Source organism: Mesocricetus auratus, unplaced genomic scaffold, assembly GCF_017639785.1.
Source record: "Mesocricetus auratus isolate SY011 unplaced genomic scaffold, BCM_Maur_2.0 Super-Scaffold_100046, whole genome shotgun sequence".
In the NCBI taxonomy this organism is placed as follows: Eukaryota; Metazoa; Chordata; class Mammalia; order Rodentia; family Cricetidae; genus Mesocricetus; species Mesocricetus auratus.
Window position 1 is genome coordinate 4,568,828 of NW_024429223.1, and position 21,829 is coordinate 4,590,656.

At 46.7% G+C, this 21,829-nt stretch overlaps 1 protein-coding gene across 1 annotated transcript in view; it reads right to left on the reverse strand.

The window, feature by feature from the left end:
* Positions 1-1,149: 1,149 nt before the first annotated feature.
* Znf507 (zinc finger protein 507) overlaps positions 1,150-21,829 on the reverse strand; it is a 32,343-nt gene continuing 11,663 nt past the window's right edge. Inside the window, exons 4-7 of the mRNA XM_005081767.4 lie at positions 21,290-21,404; positions 17,584-17,698; positions 5,332-5,466; positions 1,150-5,221 (exon numbers count right to left, since the gene is read on the reverse strand). Coding sequence (XP_005081824.1) covers positions 4,855-5,221; positions 5,332-5,466; positions 17,584-17,698; positions 21,290-21,404 — 732 coding nt within the window. The 3' untranslated portion in view covers positions 1,150-4,854. The remainder of the gene's footprint in view (positions 5,222-5,331; positions 5,467-17,583; positions 17,699-21,289; positions 21,405-21,829) is intronic.

Sequence of the window (21,829 nt, forward strand, 5' to 3'; positions counted from 1 at the left end):
CTGACACCCTGCCTCACTGCAGTGTGATAGCAGGAGACGCCTCTGAACCCACGGACCAAGTCAACCTTTCTAAGTGTTTTTTTGGTTTTGTTCTGTTTGTTTTTGGTTTTTCAGGACAGGGTTTCTCTATGTAGCACTGGTTGTCCCAGAACTCTCTCTGTAGACCAGGCTGGCCTTGAACTTACAGAGACCCTGCCTGTCTCTGCCTCCTGCTGGGATCAAAGGTGTGTGCCACCAACGGCCCAGTTTTTTTTTTTTTAGGTATTCTGCTACAACATTAACTCATTATATCCCAAATATTTTAACACACACTCAATAAATAAAACTACTGAGATACTGTAATTCCTTTTGTATTAAATCTTTGCAACTGTTATTTTCTACACTTTGTGCAGAGTCCCGCATCTCTAATGCTCAGCAGTTATGACTACGGCTGTCCTGCAGGACCTTGTGATCTGGATCTAGGACCCCCGTGCTTGTCACAGCAGTGTTGAGATTTGGCCGTTTGAAAGTAAGAGACAGGACAAGGGGTTATAGCTATCAAGGAGAGATATTTGGTCTCAGTCACCTCTAGCTGGGAAGGCCTGGGGTTCCAGGGCACAAACTGTGCTGTTCTTAGGTGAAGCACCCTGGCCTGTGCAATGAATCTTTTTTTTTTTTTTTTTTTTTTTTTTTTACGAGACAGGGTTTCTCTGTATTGTTTTGGAGGCTGTCGGTCCAGCCCGGCCTCGAACTCACAGAGATCCGCCTGCCTCTGCCTCCCGAGTGCTGGGATTAAAGGTGTGCACCACCACCGCCTGGCATCTGCAATGAATCTTATGTCAAAAGATTGTCTGGTGATAGACCAGGAAAGGGTCAAAGTCTGCGCCAACCCTGCCATCACTGGCCCTCAGCAGAGTTCCAGTCACAGAAGGGAGCTAGCACTCACAGGTCAGCACTGAAAGCATTTCTGTGCTGACGCCAAGGAAGACCACCCAGAGCCTCCAAATGCTGCCCACAGAATGTAGCAACTGCCAGCCAGGTATAGCTCGGCAAATTAGCAGAGTCCACTAATAGGCTCTTGGGAAGCTGCTGATTCAAACACAAGGTTCTAAATCAATAAACCCAAGACAAGAATGTACATGTGCTGTTAATGAAACTTAGAAACAAGTATTTGTAACAAAAAATTTATTACCAAAATACAATATTTAAGTCAATACATGACAAACTCCTGTAAAGCAAAATAAATTATTCTAATTTTGCACAGTACTTCTGAAGGTAAAGAGGTGCCTGGTGGCTTGCCGACTCTTCTGTACAGGTGGCCTGCTCTACCACAAACACAACTCTAGAGTTTTGGCTTTTAAGGCTTGCAGCTCAATGTGCAACATAACATGACCAAATGCCAATTGTCCAGTTTTAGTGACACAGTGTCAGAATCAACTGTCGCTTTTTTTGTTACATGGTATTCCAGAAGTTTCTCTACTTTGGCTACAGAAGCAAAGCCATGTTACACAATACTTATTTCTTTAAAAAAATACACATCTTTATGCCCATGAATGTCAAACTCAAGTTACTATTAAATATATTTATAGACTATTACTTTGAGCACCTTGCCGTACAATTAAAAAACAAAGGATTAAATAAGTGTTTATGAAACTGAGAAACAGAGGTGCCTGCGCGTCTTCTGTCAAGCCAAGGACGCTGGGGAGGTGTGATGTAAACATGACGCTCACGTTTGTTTTGTGAGGACAAAACCAGAGCAGTTACGGAGCCACCAGTGGTTACCTCAAGCAGGACTGAAAGGTCCAGGTCTAAAGCTTCAGGTGGTACCGCTGCTCGACGTGGTCTATCACAGATAAATTGAAGAAGCATGTGGCTGACAGGCCGGGGGGAGCACTCCTATGGTCACAGCAAGGGTAAGACGATAAAGCCCTAAGATAGTAATAATAAGGATCACAGCCATCATCACCTCTCCGTCTCGTGTTTACTGAGCCCAGTGAGTGTCTTTAAAACAGTATTCCCCATCCAGTCTCAGAACTGCAGGTGGCCAGGGCAGCAGACAGACACAGGGTTCCCATGCCAATGCCTACACCAGTGGCCAGCACACTCCTGTGGCTGGTGACCCTGACTACGTCTCCAACGATGAAAACCGCACACACACAATTTCTGTTACTGCGAAACTGCTCCTTGGTAGAGACTGGTTAAGGCTTACTGCAAAATGTTAGCAGGTGTGCGGTGTACCCATCCAGAGAGCTCACAGGAACACACAACAGTGTGGAGGCTTTGAACTTCTGGGTTAATTTCCCCCATGGGGTGGGGGAGATTTTAAACTGATGATCGAAATCATGTAATCTGGGAAGCATCATCTCAAGAGTCACACTGCTGGAATGGTGGGATGTTGTGGGTGATTACTATTTTTTAAACAATTCTAGAAAATTAAAGCCACAGGAAACTCATGGAAGGCTAATAGTGTTAGACTAACAGCACAATGGAAAACAGATCTAGTGTGTGCAACAGCAATGGGTGATAAACACGGAAATTACTTGCAGTTGGCATTAAATATAAATATTTTAATTGTAAAAATATGAGAAAAACCTATTTAAATCCACAGAGTGAAATTAGGGCAATCTAATTAGATCAAGAAATTAATTTTCTTATTAAAATCCATGTATCAGAAATGAATCAACTTTCATAAATAAATTAAGCCTACCTTGGCCAAACATGATGGCAGTTGTCTTTAATCCCAGCACTCAGGAAGCTGAGGCAAATGGATCTCTGAGCTCAAGACCAACCTGGTCTTCAAAGTGAGTTCCAAGTCAGCCAAGGCTACATAGAAAAAGAAAAAGAAAAAAAAAAAGCTACCTAAAATCAAATCAAAGAGTGGCAAAGTTTTAGCCAATTTTCTCTAAACAGTGTCATTAAACTGACTGGGGGAGACAGGTGTTGGTGGCGCACAGCTGTAATCCCAGCACTCGGGAGGCAGAGGCAGGTGGATCTCTGTGAGTTCAAGGCCAGCCTGGTCTACAGAGCGAGTTCCAGGACAGCCTCCAAAGCAATACAGAGAAACTCTGTCTCGAAAAACCAAAAGGAAAAAAAAGACTGGTGGGGGGAAAAGATAAAACAAATCAGAAACTGTTTCCACATACCTGCCCCACGCAGCAGCCCCCAGTGCCAACTGACAGCTAAGAACTCATTTCTTGGACACTTGAACCCTGGGAACAAAAGTTGTAAATCTTGTCAGCACCCATGGACCCTTTCCTTCCAAGAGCTGCCCGTCGGCTCTGGGTGTGTGACAGCAAGGCAGAATCTGCTTTAATGGAGCAGTGTGAGAGTGGTCAGAACTACAGAAATGTCAGCACCCTGTCCGCCCTGCCCTCACAACACGTGACTAGTGAGGTCCTATCTGCACGACGTAAACTTTAGCAGTGTACTGTGAGTTTTCACTGTGTCTTGCATGCTAACAAATGGTGTTTCTGACAAGTTTGCTTTTGCTTGTTTTCTCGTCGCTAGATGCTCACCAGAGAAGCGCCTAACTGCTGAGCCACACCCTCAAGTCTCCGTTCTGCTTCTCAGAGGCTTTAGTTGACTAGCGTTTTGCCTGAATGTATGACTGTGTACCACACACATATCTGGTACCTGAGGAGGGCCAGAGGGTAGCAGCTCCCCCAGAACTACAATTACAGAAGGTTGAGTCGCCATGTGGTCCAAACCTGGATCCTGTACAAGAGCAGCCAGTGCTCTTACCTGCTGAGCCATCTCTCCAGTCCTTTTTGAAATTATATTTAGTTCAGTTTTTTGAGACAGGATCTCACCTGGAACTTGCTACGTAGACCAGGTTAGCCTCAAACTCAGAAATCACCTGACTTATTAAACTAGTCTCAAGTTCTACTGTACTTTAGCCGTACTGCCTTGCTCTGTTAAATGTAACGGCAGCAATAAACTCTAAGGGGGGAAAGCTCAGCAGCTGACTTTCAGCTCTTACTCTCCAACTGGTCTCTCTTTTTTTTTTTTAACCCCAGGAGGCCCAGCCCTGCTGGTCCAGGCTGGTCTCAAACCTGCAATCTCCTGATCAGAACCCCAGGTATGGATTTCGGTCTGTGCCACCACTCCCAACCTCCCCAAAGATCTTTATCTTGGCGCTCAAGCTATGTCTACGTCCTGGTGATGCAGCACCGTCTCCATCCTCTGTTGCTGGAGGAGGCTGTCAGGTCTGCTGCTGCTGGTGGAGATATGGGCTCGGTGTGTTCACACTGTATAGAACCTCTGTGAAGTCACCACTTCTGGGAACCTGAGATTTGGTTGAGTCTTGTGGGGAGTCACTGTGAATTCGAAACAATAATTTACTTCCCAAATGTGCTCTGGGATCCCTCTTCCATCTTTTTTAGGGAGTAAAAAAACCATACCCTACACTGAGTCTGTGATAAATTCTTATCTACAAGGGAAGCCATATTTGAAGCTACCCCACAGCCCGCTGCCCACTGGAGACAGTGGACACCACCCTCTCCCATTTGCTGACTTCCCTACCAGCCCGGGCCACTGGAGAGCTGGCCAGGGTGACTCTGTGTGGCCTTCTCAACTCATCTACTTGCAGATTCTGAACTATGGTAAGCTTTTAATAGTAAGCACTTGATACTAAGGAGTGACAGAGGCTCACACAGGGTCACAGCTCTTTAGCCTCAATCAAACACTGAAATACCAGTCACACCACCTGCCTTCCCCCTGTGCAATGAGGCCAGTGACAGCACTGAGGTTGACCTGCAGCTCAGAGGGCTCCCCCCACAGGCCCGGAGGGCTCCCCCCACAGGCCCGGAGGGCTCCCCCCATAGTCCCGGAGGGCTCCCCACACACGCCTAGAGGGCTCCCCCCACACGCTCCCAGCTAGTTGGCGTTCAGGGCTGTGCCGTGGTCCTTGTTCAGGATGATGCTGACGATCTCCCCCTCATGCTCCTTCATGTGCTCCAGGAGGCTGTCCTTGTTGGTCGACTCGAAGCCACAGATGCAGCAGCAGAAGAGCAGCACGCAGTACTCGGGGCCTGGTGTAGCCACGCTGCAGCCCCTTCCTGGGCCGTCAGAGCTGCTGCCTGTGGGGCTGAGTTTCTCAAGCTCGCTGGCATCTATGACTTCACTGGGCAGCTGCGAGGTCAGCTCTGAGGATGTCACCAAGTCTTCTGGACTGCCGGTGGTAGGGTCAGCTCTCTCTCCACTGCTGGTTAAAACTGGTTTCCCAGGGGATTTCCCCAGACCTCTTATAAAAACAGAACAGAGCCAACCTTCAGTGGGTTATGCTGTGGGCTGGGAGGTGACCCCTAGCGTTGCTCAGTAGCTAGCACTCAAACGAGGGATGGGGTGGCATACCTGCTGCTTTGAGAGATTGCGTCGTTGATGGCCTTGTTAACTTGCTCGTAGTTGTAGTTCTGGTCGCTCGCATGCTTCCACATGTGTGACTTCAAGGAGGGGGGGTGGCTGCATACGTACCCACACAAGGAGCACCTGGAGACAGGGCCAAGAAAGTCACAACCACCTCACAGCACGACTGAGGATCCACAACGGTTTTATGTGAGTGCCACCCGTCCTGGGTAAGTGTCTCTCCACAGCAAGCGGGGACCACCACAGAAAACCCCAACTGCACACATTTACATCACAGTTCCTGCATCTGTGGCTCAGGGAACACCAACTGAGAGAGGGAGAAGAGATTGTGAGAGCCAGAATACCAGGAAGTCTGCTGTGAAACAGCCTCTCCGGAATGGCCGCATAAACAAGACGGGACAGAGGCAGAGTCAGTGGTCTTGTTAACCCTGCAGGGGAGAATCCCACAGGACCCCAGGCCTGGACAACAGCCACCGGCAACTGATGACTGCTCAGAGAGGGAGTCAGCCTCTTCCCGGGATGAACCTCCTCACACTGGCTGTCCAGAGCAGGGTGGTCAGGGTTGTAATCACAGACACACAACAACAACAGGCTCAGTAAGTGGTCCTGTATACATTGTGAATATATACTCAAGTACTATCAACTTGAATGGGGGAGGACACGGGAGAGGTGTGAGGGAGGACGGCTGGGAGGGACTGAAGGGAAGAAAGCGAGGCGGGACGTGATGCAAAGCTATTTAAATAAAAAACATTAAAAATAAAATTTTTGCTGTTGTTTTTCCGATACAGGGTTTCTCTGTATTGCTTGCTATGCAGACCAGGCTGGCTTGGAAATCACAGAGATCCGTCTGCCTCTGCCTCCAGAGTGCTGGGACTAAAGGCGAGCACCACCAACGCCCGGCCAAAAATAAGTTTTTACAAACTCACAGTAGCTCTAACTGTGACCCCTAAGCGTTCCCAGTTGAGCCACCATTCACAGAATTTACATTTTCAGTGGTTCTAAGGCACACACTGACTTCACAGGGTACCAGAAAGAAGGGTAAACAACAAGAAAAAACCAAGGGCAGGAGGTGTTTTATAATATAAAGACTTTCTAGGAATCTAAATAAACATTCCATTTTACTTTAGCTAAAATACATGATGGAAAAAATTTTCCAACATAGTAAAGTACACAATTTTTGTTCTAATTTCTTCAACCACAGGCATAATGATTTATTCCACTGTTAATCAAGAGAGCAAAATGTGGAGTTGGGGCTGGAGAGACTCTGGCTGCTCTTGTGGAGACCCCAGAATGGATCCCCAGCACCCACATGGTGCTCACAGCCACCTTTAACTCCAGCCTCAGGGGACCCGATGCCCATTTCTGACCTTCATGGATACTACATACATGTTGCAAAACACTCATACACATAAAACCACTGGAGAGGGAGAGGGAGGGAGAGGGAGAGAGGGAGAGAGAAGCTGAGCTGGAGAGATGGTGTAGCCTTCCACACATAAGTGGCCACCACATGGGTGCTGGGAATGGAACCACGTCCTCTGGAAGTGCAGCCTGTGTTCTTAACTGCTGGGCCAGCTTTCCAGCCCCAAATTCTGTTTAAAGCAATCTGAGTATCTTGCATTAGTGTGATTTGTCACAACTCCGCAGTTTAAAGTCGTGCTCGTAGTGTGTCTATTTCTGCATGGAACTGGAGAAACACAGTGTTGTGGACCCCACTGCAGAGCCCCCCAGTCCTCTGTGCTCTGCCTATTCACCCCTCCCTCCTGGCACCACCACTCCACCTTGTTTCTGGAGACTAAAGGGTGTCTAACCGGTTGGTCTGGAGCTCACCAAGTACACTGGGCTGCCGGCCAGTTACTAGCCCCAGGAAGCAGCAGTCTCTGCCCCTCAGACTGGGGTCACAAGCACCACCATGCCTTTTTAGCTCTTCCTTCTGTGAGTTCTGCAGCTGTGGTGGACATCGCCATGCTTGCTTCCAGCTTTTGCTATTATGAATAGTTATTATAAACACCTGTATGCAGGTTTTCACTTTTATGCCTGTCTGTGCCCTCAAAGGGCAGAAGGGGGCCTTGGGTCCCCTGGAAGTGCAGTTACAGGTGGTTGTGAGTGGCAATGTGGCACCGGGAGTTGAACCCCAGTCCTCTGGAAGAGCAGCCAGTGTTCTTCACCACTGAGCCTTCCCGCCAGCCCCAGAATTTCTAAAAACCAGAACCCTGAAAGGGCTCTGAGCCTCACTACAATCACAGGACTACAGGGAGGAAAGACCAGTGTTTACGAAGAGTCTTCCCAGGTGTGGAGAGACGGGAATGCACCAGCTGTACACAGGGATGAACACAACGGATGGCATTTGGCACACATCTGCAGGCCCACAAGTGTCCCTGGGCCTCTGCCCTACAGGCCGGCACACGTGCACAGAGTCGGCCACTCTAGCTGTGGACGACAAAGAGGATGAAGCTTACAACTACTCTTTCCCACCAGAACACAGAAAACACACTGGATCATTTTACATAATGGAACATGACAGAGGAACACCACCACCACCACCACCACCAAAAACTGCACCTATTCCTCACAAACCAGTGTCAACAATAGTCAGCAAAAAAAAAAAAAAAAAAAAAAAAAAAAAAACCAGCAAGAAAGGTTCTTGGTACCTTTTATCTGTTGTGTGTGTGTGTGAGTGTGTGCTTGCGTGTGTGTGCTTGTGTGGAGGTGAGAAGACAAGGTTTTACAGTTAGCCATCTCCTTCCGCATATGTGTGTGAGTGTGTGCTTGTGTGTGTGTGAGCATGTGCTTGTGTGGAGGTGAGAAGACAAGGTTTTACAGTTAGCCATCTCCTTCCGCATATGTGTGTGAGTGTGTGTGTGTGTGAGCATGTGCTTGTGTGGAGGTGAGAAGACAAAGTTTTACAGTTAGCCGTCTCCTTCCGCATATGTGTGTGAGCATGTGCTTGTGTGTGTGTGAGCATGTGCTTGTGTGGAGGTGAGAAGACAAAGTTTTACAGTTAGCCATCTCCTTCCGCATATGTGTGTGAGTGTGTGTGTGTGAGCATGTGCTTGTGTGGAGGTGAGAAGACAAGGTTTTACAGTTAGCCGTCTCCTTCCGCATATGTGTGTGAGCATGTGCTTGTGTGTGTGTGAGCATGTGCTTGTGTGGAGGTGAGAAGACAAGGTTTTACAGTTAGCCATCTCCTTCCGCATATGTGTGTGAGTGTGTGTGTGTGTGAGCATGTGCTTGTGTGGAGGTGAGAAGACAAGGTTTTACAGTTAGCCGTCTCCTTCCGTGTGTGTGTTCTCTGTTCTCTCTCTCTCTCTCTCTCTCTCTCTCTCTCTCTCTCTCTCTCTCTCTCTCTCTCTCTCTCTCTCTCTCTAACGCAGGCCTTCAAAACTAGCAACTCAGGAGGCTGAGGCAGGAGATTATAAATTTAAGGTTATACAATAAGACCCCACATCTCAAAAATGCAGAAAACAATAAAAAAACCCAACAAAGAAAAGATTCTTTTAGTTATATATACGAAGACAAGTTTAAAACATGACTTATGTGCAAAGTTGAACCAACTGAAAAGCCCATCCTGTAAAGCTGTTATTTTTTCTATATTAACCTAGAAGTTTAACATGCTCTCAATGTAACAACAGAGTAATTTAAGAGAAAACCAGAAAGGCTAATTACAAAATTCATGTGTATCTGCATACCATTCATTCAAAATGGTAAGAAATACCTACTAAACCCAACACTCCATTCTTCCTTACATTGCACTCTCTTGCTGTGTTCAGGAGGGCACCCAGGTGACAGCTTCCAGGAAGCCAGTCCTCCCCTTCCCTATGTGGGTTCCGGAACTGACCTCAGGTTGTCAGGCTTGGTGGCAAGTGCCTTCACCAACACAGAGCCATCTTGCTGGCCCTGAACTCTACTTCTTATCGACCATAAAATGTGTTTAATATTTACATTCAGCCGAATGTAAAATGCATCATGGGAAAGCAGTATGAATGCAATTCACATGGCTGGCACCTAACCCCTGCTGAAGAATACTGCCCCCACACCTCGGGAGGGGCCGTGTCTCCCCGATCTCGAGCCTGCCCTCCCAAAGGAGACACGGGTGGAATTTGGGATGTCTTTACTCCCTGTATCCCTACTTTTCACGTGCACTCTCCATTCTGCCTCAGGCGCCGCTCCGGGGCCCACTCCTGAGACGTTGCATGGGCGGTGTGGGCTTCCTTAGCTTAGCAGGTGCCTGCGTCCACTCTGATTTCACTCTTGCACCTCTCCTTTCTTTGGAAGAAACCGCAGATGTAAAACTCCTAAGGTGGATGTCAATCTGTACCCAGAGCTACGATGGCTGTTCTGAATGTTTTCTCACTAAAATTAGTATTTCAGCGGGGTGTGACACCCTACACCAGGGAAGTTACTCTACCAGCACTGTCGAACTGTTTGTTCTCTCTGTCATGTGAAGTGCCATAACAGATACCTAAGTAACACATTAATAAAAATATCAAACAGACATGTCACTGACCTTTCTTTTGGGGAGTCTATTTCCTCCTACAACTCATGAGAAGAAAAAGGGAAAACTCCACCTTTACACCAATGACACAGGACTTCTGAGACTGTGTGGGCCCTGTCTTTTGGCCTCCCTAATCTTTTTTTCTTTATTATTTACATTCTGATCCCAGTTCCCCCTCCCTCCTCTCTTCTGCTCCCTCCCCCACCTCCCATCTGCTCCTCAGAGAGCGTAAGGCCTCCCCCTAGCATGTCTACTAAGTCTGTCCCGTCATCTCGTTGGGCCTCCCTAATCTTTCCTGGAGTATGGAGAACAGCACTTAAAAGAAAAAAAAAATGTTTTTGCAATTTACTTATTTTTATTTTCTGTGCATGAGTGTTTTGCTTGCATATATGCCTGTGTACCATGTGTGCACCAAGTGCCTGTGGAGGCCAGAAGAGAGCCCCACACCTCCTGGAACTGGAGTTGCAGAGAGCTCTGTGGTGATGGGAATCAAACTTGGGTCCTCCAGGAGAGCAGTCAGGGCTCTTAACCATTGAGTTATCGCTCCAGCCTGGGGCATAGCACTTTGAAAGCAGTTTCAGCATGAATAGGGTCAAGGATAAACCAGGAATGATGACATAAATGTCATAGATACTTATGTAGAGAGTGAATCACGTTGTTTTAGATATAAATGTCCAAATTACTTATGGAGGTCTGTGAAGGACAAACACATTTGAAAGAGTTTGGGAGAGCTGGGCATGGGAGGCAGAGGCAGGCGGATCTCTGTGAGTTCGAGGGCAGACTGGTCTACAGTGCAAGTTCCAGTGCAGCCAGGGCTACACAGAGAAAACTTGTCTCAAAAAAAAAAACAATAACAAAAAGATTTTTTGAACAAAACTTTCTGCAAAATCTTGTAAGCAGAAACACTCTTTGGTACCGCACAGAGCACTCCATTTGCTCACTGTGCTTAAAGCATGGAGACGGGACAGACTTAGTAGACATAGGGGAGGCCTTACGCTCTCTGAGGAGCAGATGGGAGGTGGGGGAGGGAGCAGAAGAGAGGAGGGAGGGGAACTGGGATCAGAATGTAAATAATTAATAAAGAAAAAAAGATTAGGGAGGCCAAAAGACAGGGCCCACACAGTCTCAGAAGTCCTGTGTCATTGGTGTAAAGGTGGAGTCTTCCCTTTTTCTTCTCATGAGTTGTAGGAGGAAATAGACTCCTCACAAGGCTCTCCACCGGGCAGGTGTCTGCACACTGTTCTGATCTGGCTCATTGCTACACTTCCCTATGAAGACGGCGGAAGCTGTTCTGCTTTATAATGACGCCAGGGCTCCAGGAACCTTTCTGAGCTACAACAAGGACACTAACAACGGGACATTATGGCAGGGGTCCCATGTGAAGACAACGGTGACAAATGGTGAGGCTGAGCAAGAAGCAATGCCCACCCGAATGGGGCATTCTGACAGTCAGAGACTGGCTCTGCACCCCGGGCTTCCAGGCAGTGGTGACTTTCTGACAGGCAGCAAAATGGTGATTTGAGTCATCCAGTAAAAGCCGGGCGTTGGTGGTGCATGCCTTTAATCCCAGCACTCGGGAGGCAGAGGCAGGCGGATCTCTGTGAGTTCGAGGCCAGCCTGGTCTACAGAGTGAGTTCCAGGACAGCCTCCAAAGCCACAGAGAAACCCTGTCTGGGAAAAAAAAAAAAAAAAAAAAAAACAAACCAAAAAAGGCATCCAGTAAAGCTGAGATGCCTTTAAAGGCTCCCATCATGGTGGGAACAAGTTCCTTCAGCTTGGTCCTTCAAACCCCACCATCCACAGCACTGTTCACATTAAGTTATCAGGAAAACAGTGATCTGTACAACACTTCATCTGCACTAAATCTGCACATGCTCTGCCTCCGTTATCTAACACTGCACCGCCGCTGTAGTAGATGTAAGCTAGAGCTACTGACACACATGGGAGACAGACTATGTGGAAACACCATGTCACCTGACATGAGGAACGTGATCTGCACGCCTGTGGCCACGTTCCAGCTGAGGTACAGCCAGCACAGCACCCACCACAGACTTGCCAGAGAGCCTTAGCCAGCTGTCTGCTCCCCTCCCCGCAGAGGCCCCAGGCCTGCCATGAGGAATGTGCCCTTTCCACATTCCCGACCAGAGTCCCTGAGCACAGGAAGTGCCTGCTGTCTCACACTACTGATGTCGAGTGGCCCGGCACGCTGCCTCCAGGGCACCACACAGGCAGGCAGGTCCCCAGGAGCAAGGGTTCAAACTGACTTCAAGTGTGGCTTGGGGAAAGGCACTTCACGTATTCCAGCCCGTTCACACGCCTAGGACAGCTGGCAGGAAGATAACCCTAGATACACCAGACTCACTTAGCACATGGCCCAGCCCAGTGTGCTCTAACACGCCACCCATCACTGCGGACACTGCCCACAGGCCTCTCTGCTGTTCCCACTGCCACAAACCTGGAAAGCTCTGGTTTTAAGGTTTATTTATTTATGTTAGTTATTATGCTATATTCTTACTTCTTTAAGCATTACTTCCTGGGTTTCTGAGAAAAATCAAAGCTACTTTCAGAGTTAAATACATAAGAGTTCAGATACAAATGAACAAACCTGTTCTTAGGAAAACTAGAAGCTTCTGTACATCATATATCAGGGAAGCCACCGCACAGGACAGGTGTCAGCAGTGCACAAGCAAAGGACTTCTTTGAGACAGGGTTTCTCTGTGTAGTCCTCGTCGTCCTTGAACTAAAGAGATCTGCCTGCACCTGCCTCTTGAGTGCTGGGGTAAAAGTGTGAGCCATCACTGCTTGGCACAAAGGACTTCTGTACAGAATAAAGACGAACTCCTACACACCACCGAAGACAGGCAAACAAACCATCACAGCAGTGGGCAGCAGCTACACCAGGGACCAGGGCACCCGCCACACCCGATGACAACACACAGTACCAAAGGCAGGCAGGAGCTCACATTACCACTCCAGAAACCCTACTCCTGTGTGTCAACTGACCAGAAACCAGCTTGTTTCCTGTGTACACTCCAAACAAGGAATGTTCAAGATGGAATTACTGCTAACAAGGAAGAAAATCTGGTGGAAATCCAAGTGTCTATCAATAACAGAACGAATGAGTAAGTAACTGGTTTGGTAGCTCCAGGGATCAATCTCAGGGTTTTGTGCACATAGGCAAACCCCCTGCCTCTGAGCTATACCAGCAGATACGTATTATGGTCTTAGAATAGAATGTAATATGGAAACGAAATTTACTAGCATTCACACACACAGCAATGAGTAAAAAGGCATAAAAGTCCATGCACCATATGGCTCTATTTCTATTCAGTTCAAAACACACAAAACTAATTTATGATGCTACCAGTCAAGATGGCGCTTGTGAGAAAGGGGTGAAGGAACTTAATGACAGCAAGCCCAAGAAGGGTGTGTTGCCAAAAGCTGGAGAAGAATTTATGATTATTTATCAAGTGTGAATTTGGATTTATGTAACTCCCAGGATGTATGCTATGTCAGTCAACAAGACGACTTAAGATATTTAGAAGAGAGAGGAGGAAGGAGGGGGAGCGAGGAAGAAGGGAGGGGGACAGAGAGATAAAAACCTTAACCAAAGGAGCTAGAGAGACGACCACAGCTAAAAGCACTGGTTGCTCTCCCACAGGACCCGAGTTCGAGTCACAACACCCAGGTGGTAGATCAAGCCTTCTCTAATCCAGCCCCAGGGAATGTGACTAATTGTTCTGGTTGGTCTCCATGGGCGCTGCATGCAGATACTACACAGACACACATGTAGGCAAACACCCACACATCACAAAGAAACAAAGAAGGGAGTGGGGGGAAGGAAGGAGAGCCTAACAATAAAACTTAGTGTTTTGATCTTGTAAGGTTCCCATTTGAGCAAACTAATGTTTATGGGAAAATCTAGCAATGTTTTTGATAGGTAGTATACAATTTAGCATATACATTTGGCCAGATTTTAAAAGGCGTAGTAATACTAGCATGCGTTTATTTTTCAATGAATATGGTACAGCAAACCAGAGCCACTTTATAAATGAGCAAATCTGAGGCACATCAGAAACCACAAGCCAGCCCTTACTGAGCATCTACGATATGTCAGGCAGGGAGCTCTGAATTTAGACCAAACTCTATTAAATTGGAGGGGTCAGACTGAAGACCAGGACTAACACTGGCACAGGCAGAGTGCTCACACGACAGGGTACCGGCCAGATCACACAGACAGGCTGGGACTGACTGGAATCACAACAGAGAAAACCAAAAGGCAAGCAAAGATGTCGTTACTGCAGAAAAGCCGTAACACCGGAGGCTGCTCAAACACGAGGAGCCCCCTGTGCATGTGTACAAAGACTAGCTATCTGTACAAAAAGGCACGCCTGCTCTAAAGAGAGGAAACAAGGAAACCAGCAGACATGGGCACAAGGTGACTGTGAGGACAAGTCCAAACACCCTCCCTAAGTTTACCAGGCAATAAGAGGGAACCAGACTGGTTCTGAAGTAACCAGAAAGGACTACTGTGGTCCTCAGGGGAAAGCCAGACGCCAAGCTCAGCGAGTCAGTCGCAGACCTATACCCAGGAGAAGCTCAGCGAGTCAGTCGCAGACCTATACCCAGGAGAAGCTCAGCGAGTCAGTCGCAGACCTATACCCAGGAGACAAAGTCCTGGCAGAGCATCTGAGTGCATAACCCCGCGGCAGGACAGGGCAAGACTCAAACAAAGACCTGATGGTTCGAAGGACTGTGGCAAGGCCAGAGAGCCAGACCTGGACAGCAGTGGCTGCCCTGAAAATCTGTGACTATTTTAAGAACACACCACACCCTCACAATGCCAGCAGACAACTGCGAGCCTCTTGTACTTGCGAAGCCTCCTCTACAGAGTCAGAGCAAAAGTGGCGCAGACTCGGCATTTTATAACGAGACTCAAATCTAAGCAAACCCACCTATGTTTCATATACACCTTATATGCACACTGAGGGTACTTCTGTACAGTATTTTCTGAGTGTTTCCATTTTGGCTAGGATGTACAGTATAATTCTTGTTCCATTATGCTGTTCCTCAGTGAGTTTACGTCTTGCCCAGTCCTGTTGATCAGGGCTTGGAACCCATGTCTGAGACACAAGCCCTGTGATGGTAAAGATGCCTTTTCTGTTAGAAATACAGCCCATGAACCTCACAAAACACTTGGGACATAATATTTGTGACATTATTTCTCAATGAGTGAATGTATGATTTAATTCTAGGCCTGCCTGAGACATTTCCTGCCCAAATCTCCTGAGTTTGGCACAACTACTAATATATTCAAGAATAAAGGCACTAACGGGAAAGCCGGGCCTGTCTCTACCAGGTTCTCCTAGGTGTTTCCTCACATGACCACTGTGTAACCACGCGTTCACCCCAGCTACCACTCCTCACGTACAACGTACAGCACTGAGTGACTACCAATAGTATGTGGCCGTCATGTTTTGTGAAAAATCCTTTACCTTGAAAACAGAGGTTTAAGGCAAAGCTGAGTGTCTTCCAGAACTCCAACTCCAGGAGAGGCTTGCAGGCCCAAAGCTAGCAACGCATGCACGCACTCATGCACGCGCACGCACACACACACGCACGCGTGCACACACACAGTCACATCACATGTTAGAACCACATTAAAATGATTTAAGGTATGTGGGTGTTTTGTCTGTAGGTCTATCGTTCACCACGTGCACATGCTGTTAAAGGAGGCTTTGGATCTCTTAGAACTTGCGTCACTGAAGGTTAGGTGGTTGCGAGCCGCCCTGTAAGCGCTGGGAACTGAACTTAGGTCCTCTGGAAGAGCAGCCAGTGTTAATCACCGAGCCAACCCCCCAAGCCCAAGAGCCACGCCGTATGAGGTAACAGTGCGTCCAGTTTTCATTTGCTCCCAGCCTCTTAAGCTGGGCCACTGAACAACATAGCGGCAGTAAAGGGTTTCTGGACACACAATAAACAAATGTAAATTCAAACGTGCGAGGACTCTGAGCTGTTTCTGGCAGCACTCACCTGTGCTGAATCGGGTAGCTTCACTGTATGCAGTCTGAGCTCTGAACACGGGCATGCACACCCTGCCCGAGCAGCCTGTGATGTCAGGAAGTGCCGGTGGGTGCTGCCTGATACACCTCAGCTGAGATCCCAGACTGTGTGACCTTCTCAATCGCAGGGGTTTTTTTTTTTTCACTGTGCCTGCATATCTTTCTGCTTTTATAAGTGTACACAGTTTAAATACAGAAAAACAGACTTAATTTTCTTTTTGAGACACAGTTTCATATAGCACATGCTGGCTTCAAACTCCACATGGAGCTGAGGATGGCCCTCAACTTCTGATCCACTTGCCTCTAACTTCCAAGTGCCGCTGCTCGTGCATGCAAGGCAAGCACTCCATAAACAGAGTGACATTCCCAGCTCCTGTATAGTTATCAAATCCGCATTTCTTTAGATTGTGTTTCATTAGAAAGTTTGACTTTAAAAATTGCTGCTTGAAATACTGACTTGAATTAAAAAAAAAAAAATTCCTAAAATGACCCCAAACACAATTCTGCTACTTTGTATTAGGTATTTATGTGCAGTGATACTCTCAGCTTTGATGATTATAAAATCAAAATATTGATCAACTCTGAAAAATGCTGAAGATGATCTATGTCCTTCAGCTTCAATTGCTCAACCAAGGTGTAATATTTATGTAAAATACGTACACATCTCTCATTAACACTGCTTCTGTCTCTAATAAATGGTAAAGTATATAAATACCGAGTAACGTTTGACATGAAGTGACTTGCATACCTATTTTATGTACCTACAGTTTCTCAAGTGAAAAGGGGTCATGAGTAGGCAGAGCTAAAGGCGTGATTTACATCACTGGAGCAACCTGTTCAGACTCATCAGCATTCACGCTCCCAGCCGTTCGACAGTGCCTGCTGTGATGGGTGGACAGACTCTGAAAATGCTCTCGCCTTTACGGTACGTAGCGTTTTACCTTCATGAAGTAAAGTTTACTAAACAGTGGTCACATTAGACAAAACTAGCTTTTGTGACAAAACTTATCAAATGACATGGCTCAAACCACAGTAGCTTAATATTCAGAAACAAAACTTTCCCCAGGGACATTTATGACTTTTTGCTAGGATATGCAGGAATCTGACCTTACATCATGGTACCGGGCTCTAAAGCACTGAACACTGCTATAATTTATACTCAAGTGAAATGAGAGCATAAAATTGGTGGACATGGACATCTTCCAATATTCCAACTGTCCCAGAATACCTAAGACTCACGATTAACATTTCTTAACAAATTAAAAGATTAAGAAGCCAGTATGTAGCCAGCCGGCCGGCAGTGGTGCACACCTTTAATCCAGCATTCACTTGGGAGACAGAGGCAGGCGGATCTCTGTGAGTTCGAGGCTGGGCTCTCCAAAACAATACAGAGAAACCCTGTCTCGTAAAACTGAAAAAAGACAAGAAAAGAAACCAGTATGTAACCATTTCTAAGTTTTTGATTTCTGTTTGTCTGGTTTTCGAGAGTTTCTCATCCTGGAACTTGCTCTATAGAACAGACGGGTCTCAAACTCACAGAGATCCACCTGTCTCTGCCTTCTGAATGTTGCAATTAAAGGCGTGCACCACCACTGCCTGGCCCCATTTCTAAGTTTTTAACATGTGTTTAAATAAGTCCCATACATTTGAAAACAAGCATTAGAACTGTAGAGTCGTCACACTTACCTGTATGGCTTATCTGAGTTATGGATTCGCCTGTGGTTTCTGACACCAACATATGTTGTACTTGTGTAATCACACACATCGCACCTATACTGCTTCTGGATTGAAGACTTGTTCCCTTGAAGGAGAGAGATTTAGAAGCATGATTTGGTAAGACTCGCATGGCAGCACTTACACCCCAGCATGAAGAAGTAATTAAAATACAACGTACCAGCATTTGAATTGAGGCTCTCCCACAGTATAATTAACACGTGTTAAGCAGTTACCTCCCTAGACTATCCTGCACCCAGACCATCAGCAGGCATGAGGTGAACACCCTCTGACCTGTGAACACGGAACCACCTTCCAAGTTCTACAGCAGAATGAGCTCGCTCCCAGCTGCTATGCTGACTGTCTAGCAGTTAAATTAACCAAGATACAGTGTGAATCCAAAAGGTGTCACTAACCAACAAAGGGCACTGTGTCTTAAAGAAACACTTATTTGCCAACAGGCTAAAATAACAAAGTATTATAAAGTGTGGCAAGAGGCTGGAGAGACAGCTCAGTGGTTAAAAGCACAGGCTGGTTTTGCAGGGGAACCAGACCTAGTTCCAAGCACCCGCATGGTGGCTCTCTCTACTGTCTGTAACTCATCTGTGACCTGAGGTCTAGGGGATCTTCTTCTGGTCTCTCTGGGCACCGTGTTCAGGTAGTACACATATATACTAGCAGCAAAACAGAGATCCACATGAAGTGAAAACACAGTGAGGCCGTAAGTCATACATACACAGTGAGCTACTTACAAAAGTCTCAAGTTTTTACCCTGGGTGTTTGCTGGATTTATTGTCAAATGTCAGCCTTCAAGGTCACACCTAGGAGGCTGACGGCTTTGGGACAAAGGCTGTAAGTACACAGCTCCCTCACGTATGGCGAACCTGGATTCAGTGGAGACAGGCCCTAGGACTAGCTCATCCTCCAAACGAGCAGCTCACACAGGGCGACATAAGATGTAGGACCGACTCCATCATAAGCTCGGCTTGCTTTGTTTACTGGTGCCCAGGGCATCCTGACTCTAAGTATGTTATTTTCAGACAACGGGTAAGCATGGAAGCTCAGGGATCAGGCAGAGAAGGAAGAATGTGTGCTTTTGGTAGGAAACAAGCCTAGCTGGGAAGGAACGCACACAGTGTCAAAGTAAAACTACAGAAGAAAAGAAAACCCACACTGTAATTTCGACAAAGAAAACTCTTAAGTTAAATTTAAGCTTTCTAAAATTGAGATTTTCTTTGGCTAATAACTACTGCCAGGCAGAACAAAATGTCCCAATTTTCTGGTATAAATCTGTAACATTAATACACTAATCATAATTACAATCTAAGTATTGCTCTTAATTGGTAGGTTAAAAACTTGGACTTGATTATAAATGGCATTGTTCCAAATATAGGTTTTTATTAAAAAAAGACCTGAAAAAAATGAAGTGTGAAATATTGGATAATGGTTTTTCTGAAAAATATTACAGATCAATGACAACTAATAAAACTGACAGATGGAAAACCCTAATACAGCACAGACTGAGAGCCCGTGCTACCTCAGGCAAATGTTTCCAACAGAATCAAGACTGGATTTAAAGTTTAACAACTTGGTCTGATTTCTGCTCTGCCACTGGTCTGAGAACGAGCAAATCACGTCACCTCTAGAGGCCCCAGTTATCTTTCTACAGGGTGGGAAGCGGTAGACCTCACCAAATGGCTTGAAGACTTGTACTCTTTCTGCACATGTCCAGGCACATCTACAGTGTTGGCATCAAAATCCAGGGCTGCACAAGACACAGGTCGCTAAGAAAAGAGACACTGTCTGGAATTCGGGAGGTGCCAGGCCAGGCCATTTGCTGACGTCATACCCACTGGCGAAGTTCTGACTCCCTCAAGGGTCCCGATGCCATTCACCCCACTCCCAGCACCTGGCAAGACAGCCTGCTCAAGACAGGCGTGCGGTGCCTTTTGTGTGACATCAGGTCTTTGTGCAGAAAGCATGCTGAACGGAGTCTGCACTATACAACAAGACTGGGGTTGCAGTCGCGCACCTTCCTCCCGTGAGCTTACAGAATAGCTAAGACAACTGTAACAAAGCATGAATCGTGACATGAGGAATTAATCATGTACCCATCCAGGACGGAAGACATCAGCTGTGCCTGCTACACTACTATAACAGAACAGCAAATGCCGCTAGGTAGTAAGACCTGGGGTGAAGGCTGGCTGTAGCGTGCTTGCTCAGCACCACGAAAATAAATAACTATTGAAAAACAAAACTGCCCAAACCACAGCAAACCACGAGATGATCGTGGTACACAATTTTAAACCTATGCATTTCTAATCCCAGGAGCAGGTGAATAAATCACAGATTAAAGACTGCAGAGCAGGGTAAGGTGCGAACAATGACACTGCAGCGGCCACGTTGAAGTCTTCACTGAACCTGCTAAGACCGCTGGGTGGTCTTAAGCCCTTGCTCTCTTGGATGCTGCTGGAAACCGGTCCAGCACTGGAGCCAACTGCAGGTGGCGCTACCGAGTCACGTGTGCTTTATTCCCTCATTAGGATTTACGGGCCAATCATGTCTAATGCTTAATGTCTCCTTTAGAAGGGATATGGAAACATAATGAATTAAAATAAAAAGAGGCATTTAGGGCTATTCTGTAGAAAGGAAACAAAACTGTTTTCGCCCAGCCACCCACCTCGGAAGCAGATGCCATGTCGTAAACTCCTTTTGTTCAGGACGGTTTTACGGGGATGGCATCTGTTTGACAAGGGGATTCTGGTACTATGGTGGTGTCAAAATCAGTTCCTTCAGAAACATTCTGGAATCAGTTATGCTTTCTGTGGTATAATTTAATGAGACATTATGGTAAAACATTTTACTCTGCAGTCGTTCTAACTTTAATTCTTAGGAAATCTAAAAAGGAAAGTCACCCCAATATGTTTATTTCCCATAAACACTATGTACCACACTGGAGACACTTAAAGCATATCAATTTACATGAACCAATGCCAGGAAGCACAGCTTATTACACTCTATCCCTCATTCTCGGGATGTGGCATCCGCCTTTTCATGGAACTCTAATTAAATCTTTTGATTCTAATATTCCTATTACCAGATCCTCGGCTGACTAGCACCTAACTAGTACATAAAAGGTTCCTGTGTGTGTTTAAATAATGCAGATGAAGTCTGGCAGTCATCCTTGGAGAAGAGTAAGATCACAGCAGGGCGCCTCAGTTAAAGTTGGAGGTGGGGGCTACCATCTGCAAAAGCTCTCCTCCGCAGGTCATTTGGTGCTGGAGAGGGCGGAGGCTGGCTTTCCGGGCTCCAGCTTCTCTGGCTTGCTGATCCGTTACCTTCTAAGGGTCTCTGCTGTAGCCTGGCTTACAGACCCCTGCCAATGTCTGTACTTGTGCCATCTACTTGTGCGGCTGCAGCCAAGTTCTTACAGATGGAGGGCTCCGCCCCAGAACTGGATGGAACTTACTCCAGTCAGTTCTCAGGATGGCGTCCCCAGCACAGCCAGAGGAGAGCACACAGACTGCTCCGTTCTCGCCTCCCAGGCCTGCCAGTGCAGCCTGTACCCCAAGGCACGCGTGAGGACGACGCGGTGTGTGTGAACACCATCATTACAAAGATGTCCTAATGAAAACCGTCATCCTGCACAGCTAATAGACGCTAATCAAAGTGCAGATACCTTCCTGAGCACAGTTTCCCTCAGCTGCATCACGGCAAAGTCTTGGCTCGTCTGAAGCTACTGACAAGGTGTTGGGCAGACAGTGCTGATCTCTCTCATGATTCCTCAGTTGGCTCTGAAGGAAAAACAAAAGGCAAGAAAATTAACCCGTAACTTCCAGCAAATACACCTTCAGGGTTACCAGAAGGCTATGCAAGGGGTTGACTGGTGACTGCTTTTGGGACCTTTGGCCTATAATCCATTACCAATTGGGTGCTAGAGTGATTTTTTTTTCTTTTTTAAAGCAGCTTTTGCTCCTCTTTTTAAAAAATCATCACCTGGACCCCATCTCCTCGCTCAGTTGCAGCCAAGTCCTTACGAATTTACTACTTGTTTTTTTAAAAACTAGTATTTTGAAGTCACATCTACTAGAAACCATTTGGCGCATGTGAAATTATAGAAAAGACAGACACGGCCGGGCGTTGGTGGCGCACGCCTTTAATCCCAGCACTCGGGAGGCAGAGGCAGGCGGATCACTGTGAGTTCGAGACCAGCCTGGTC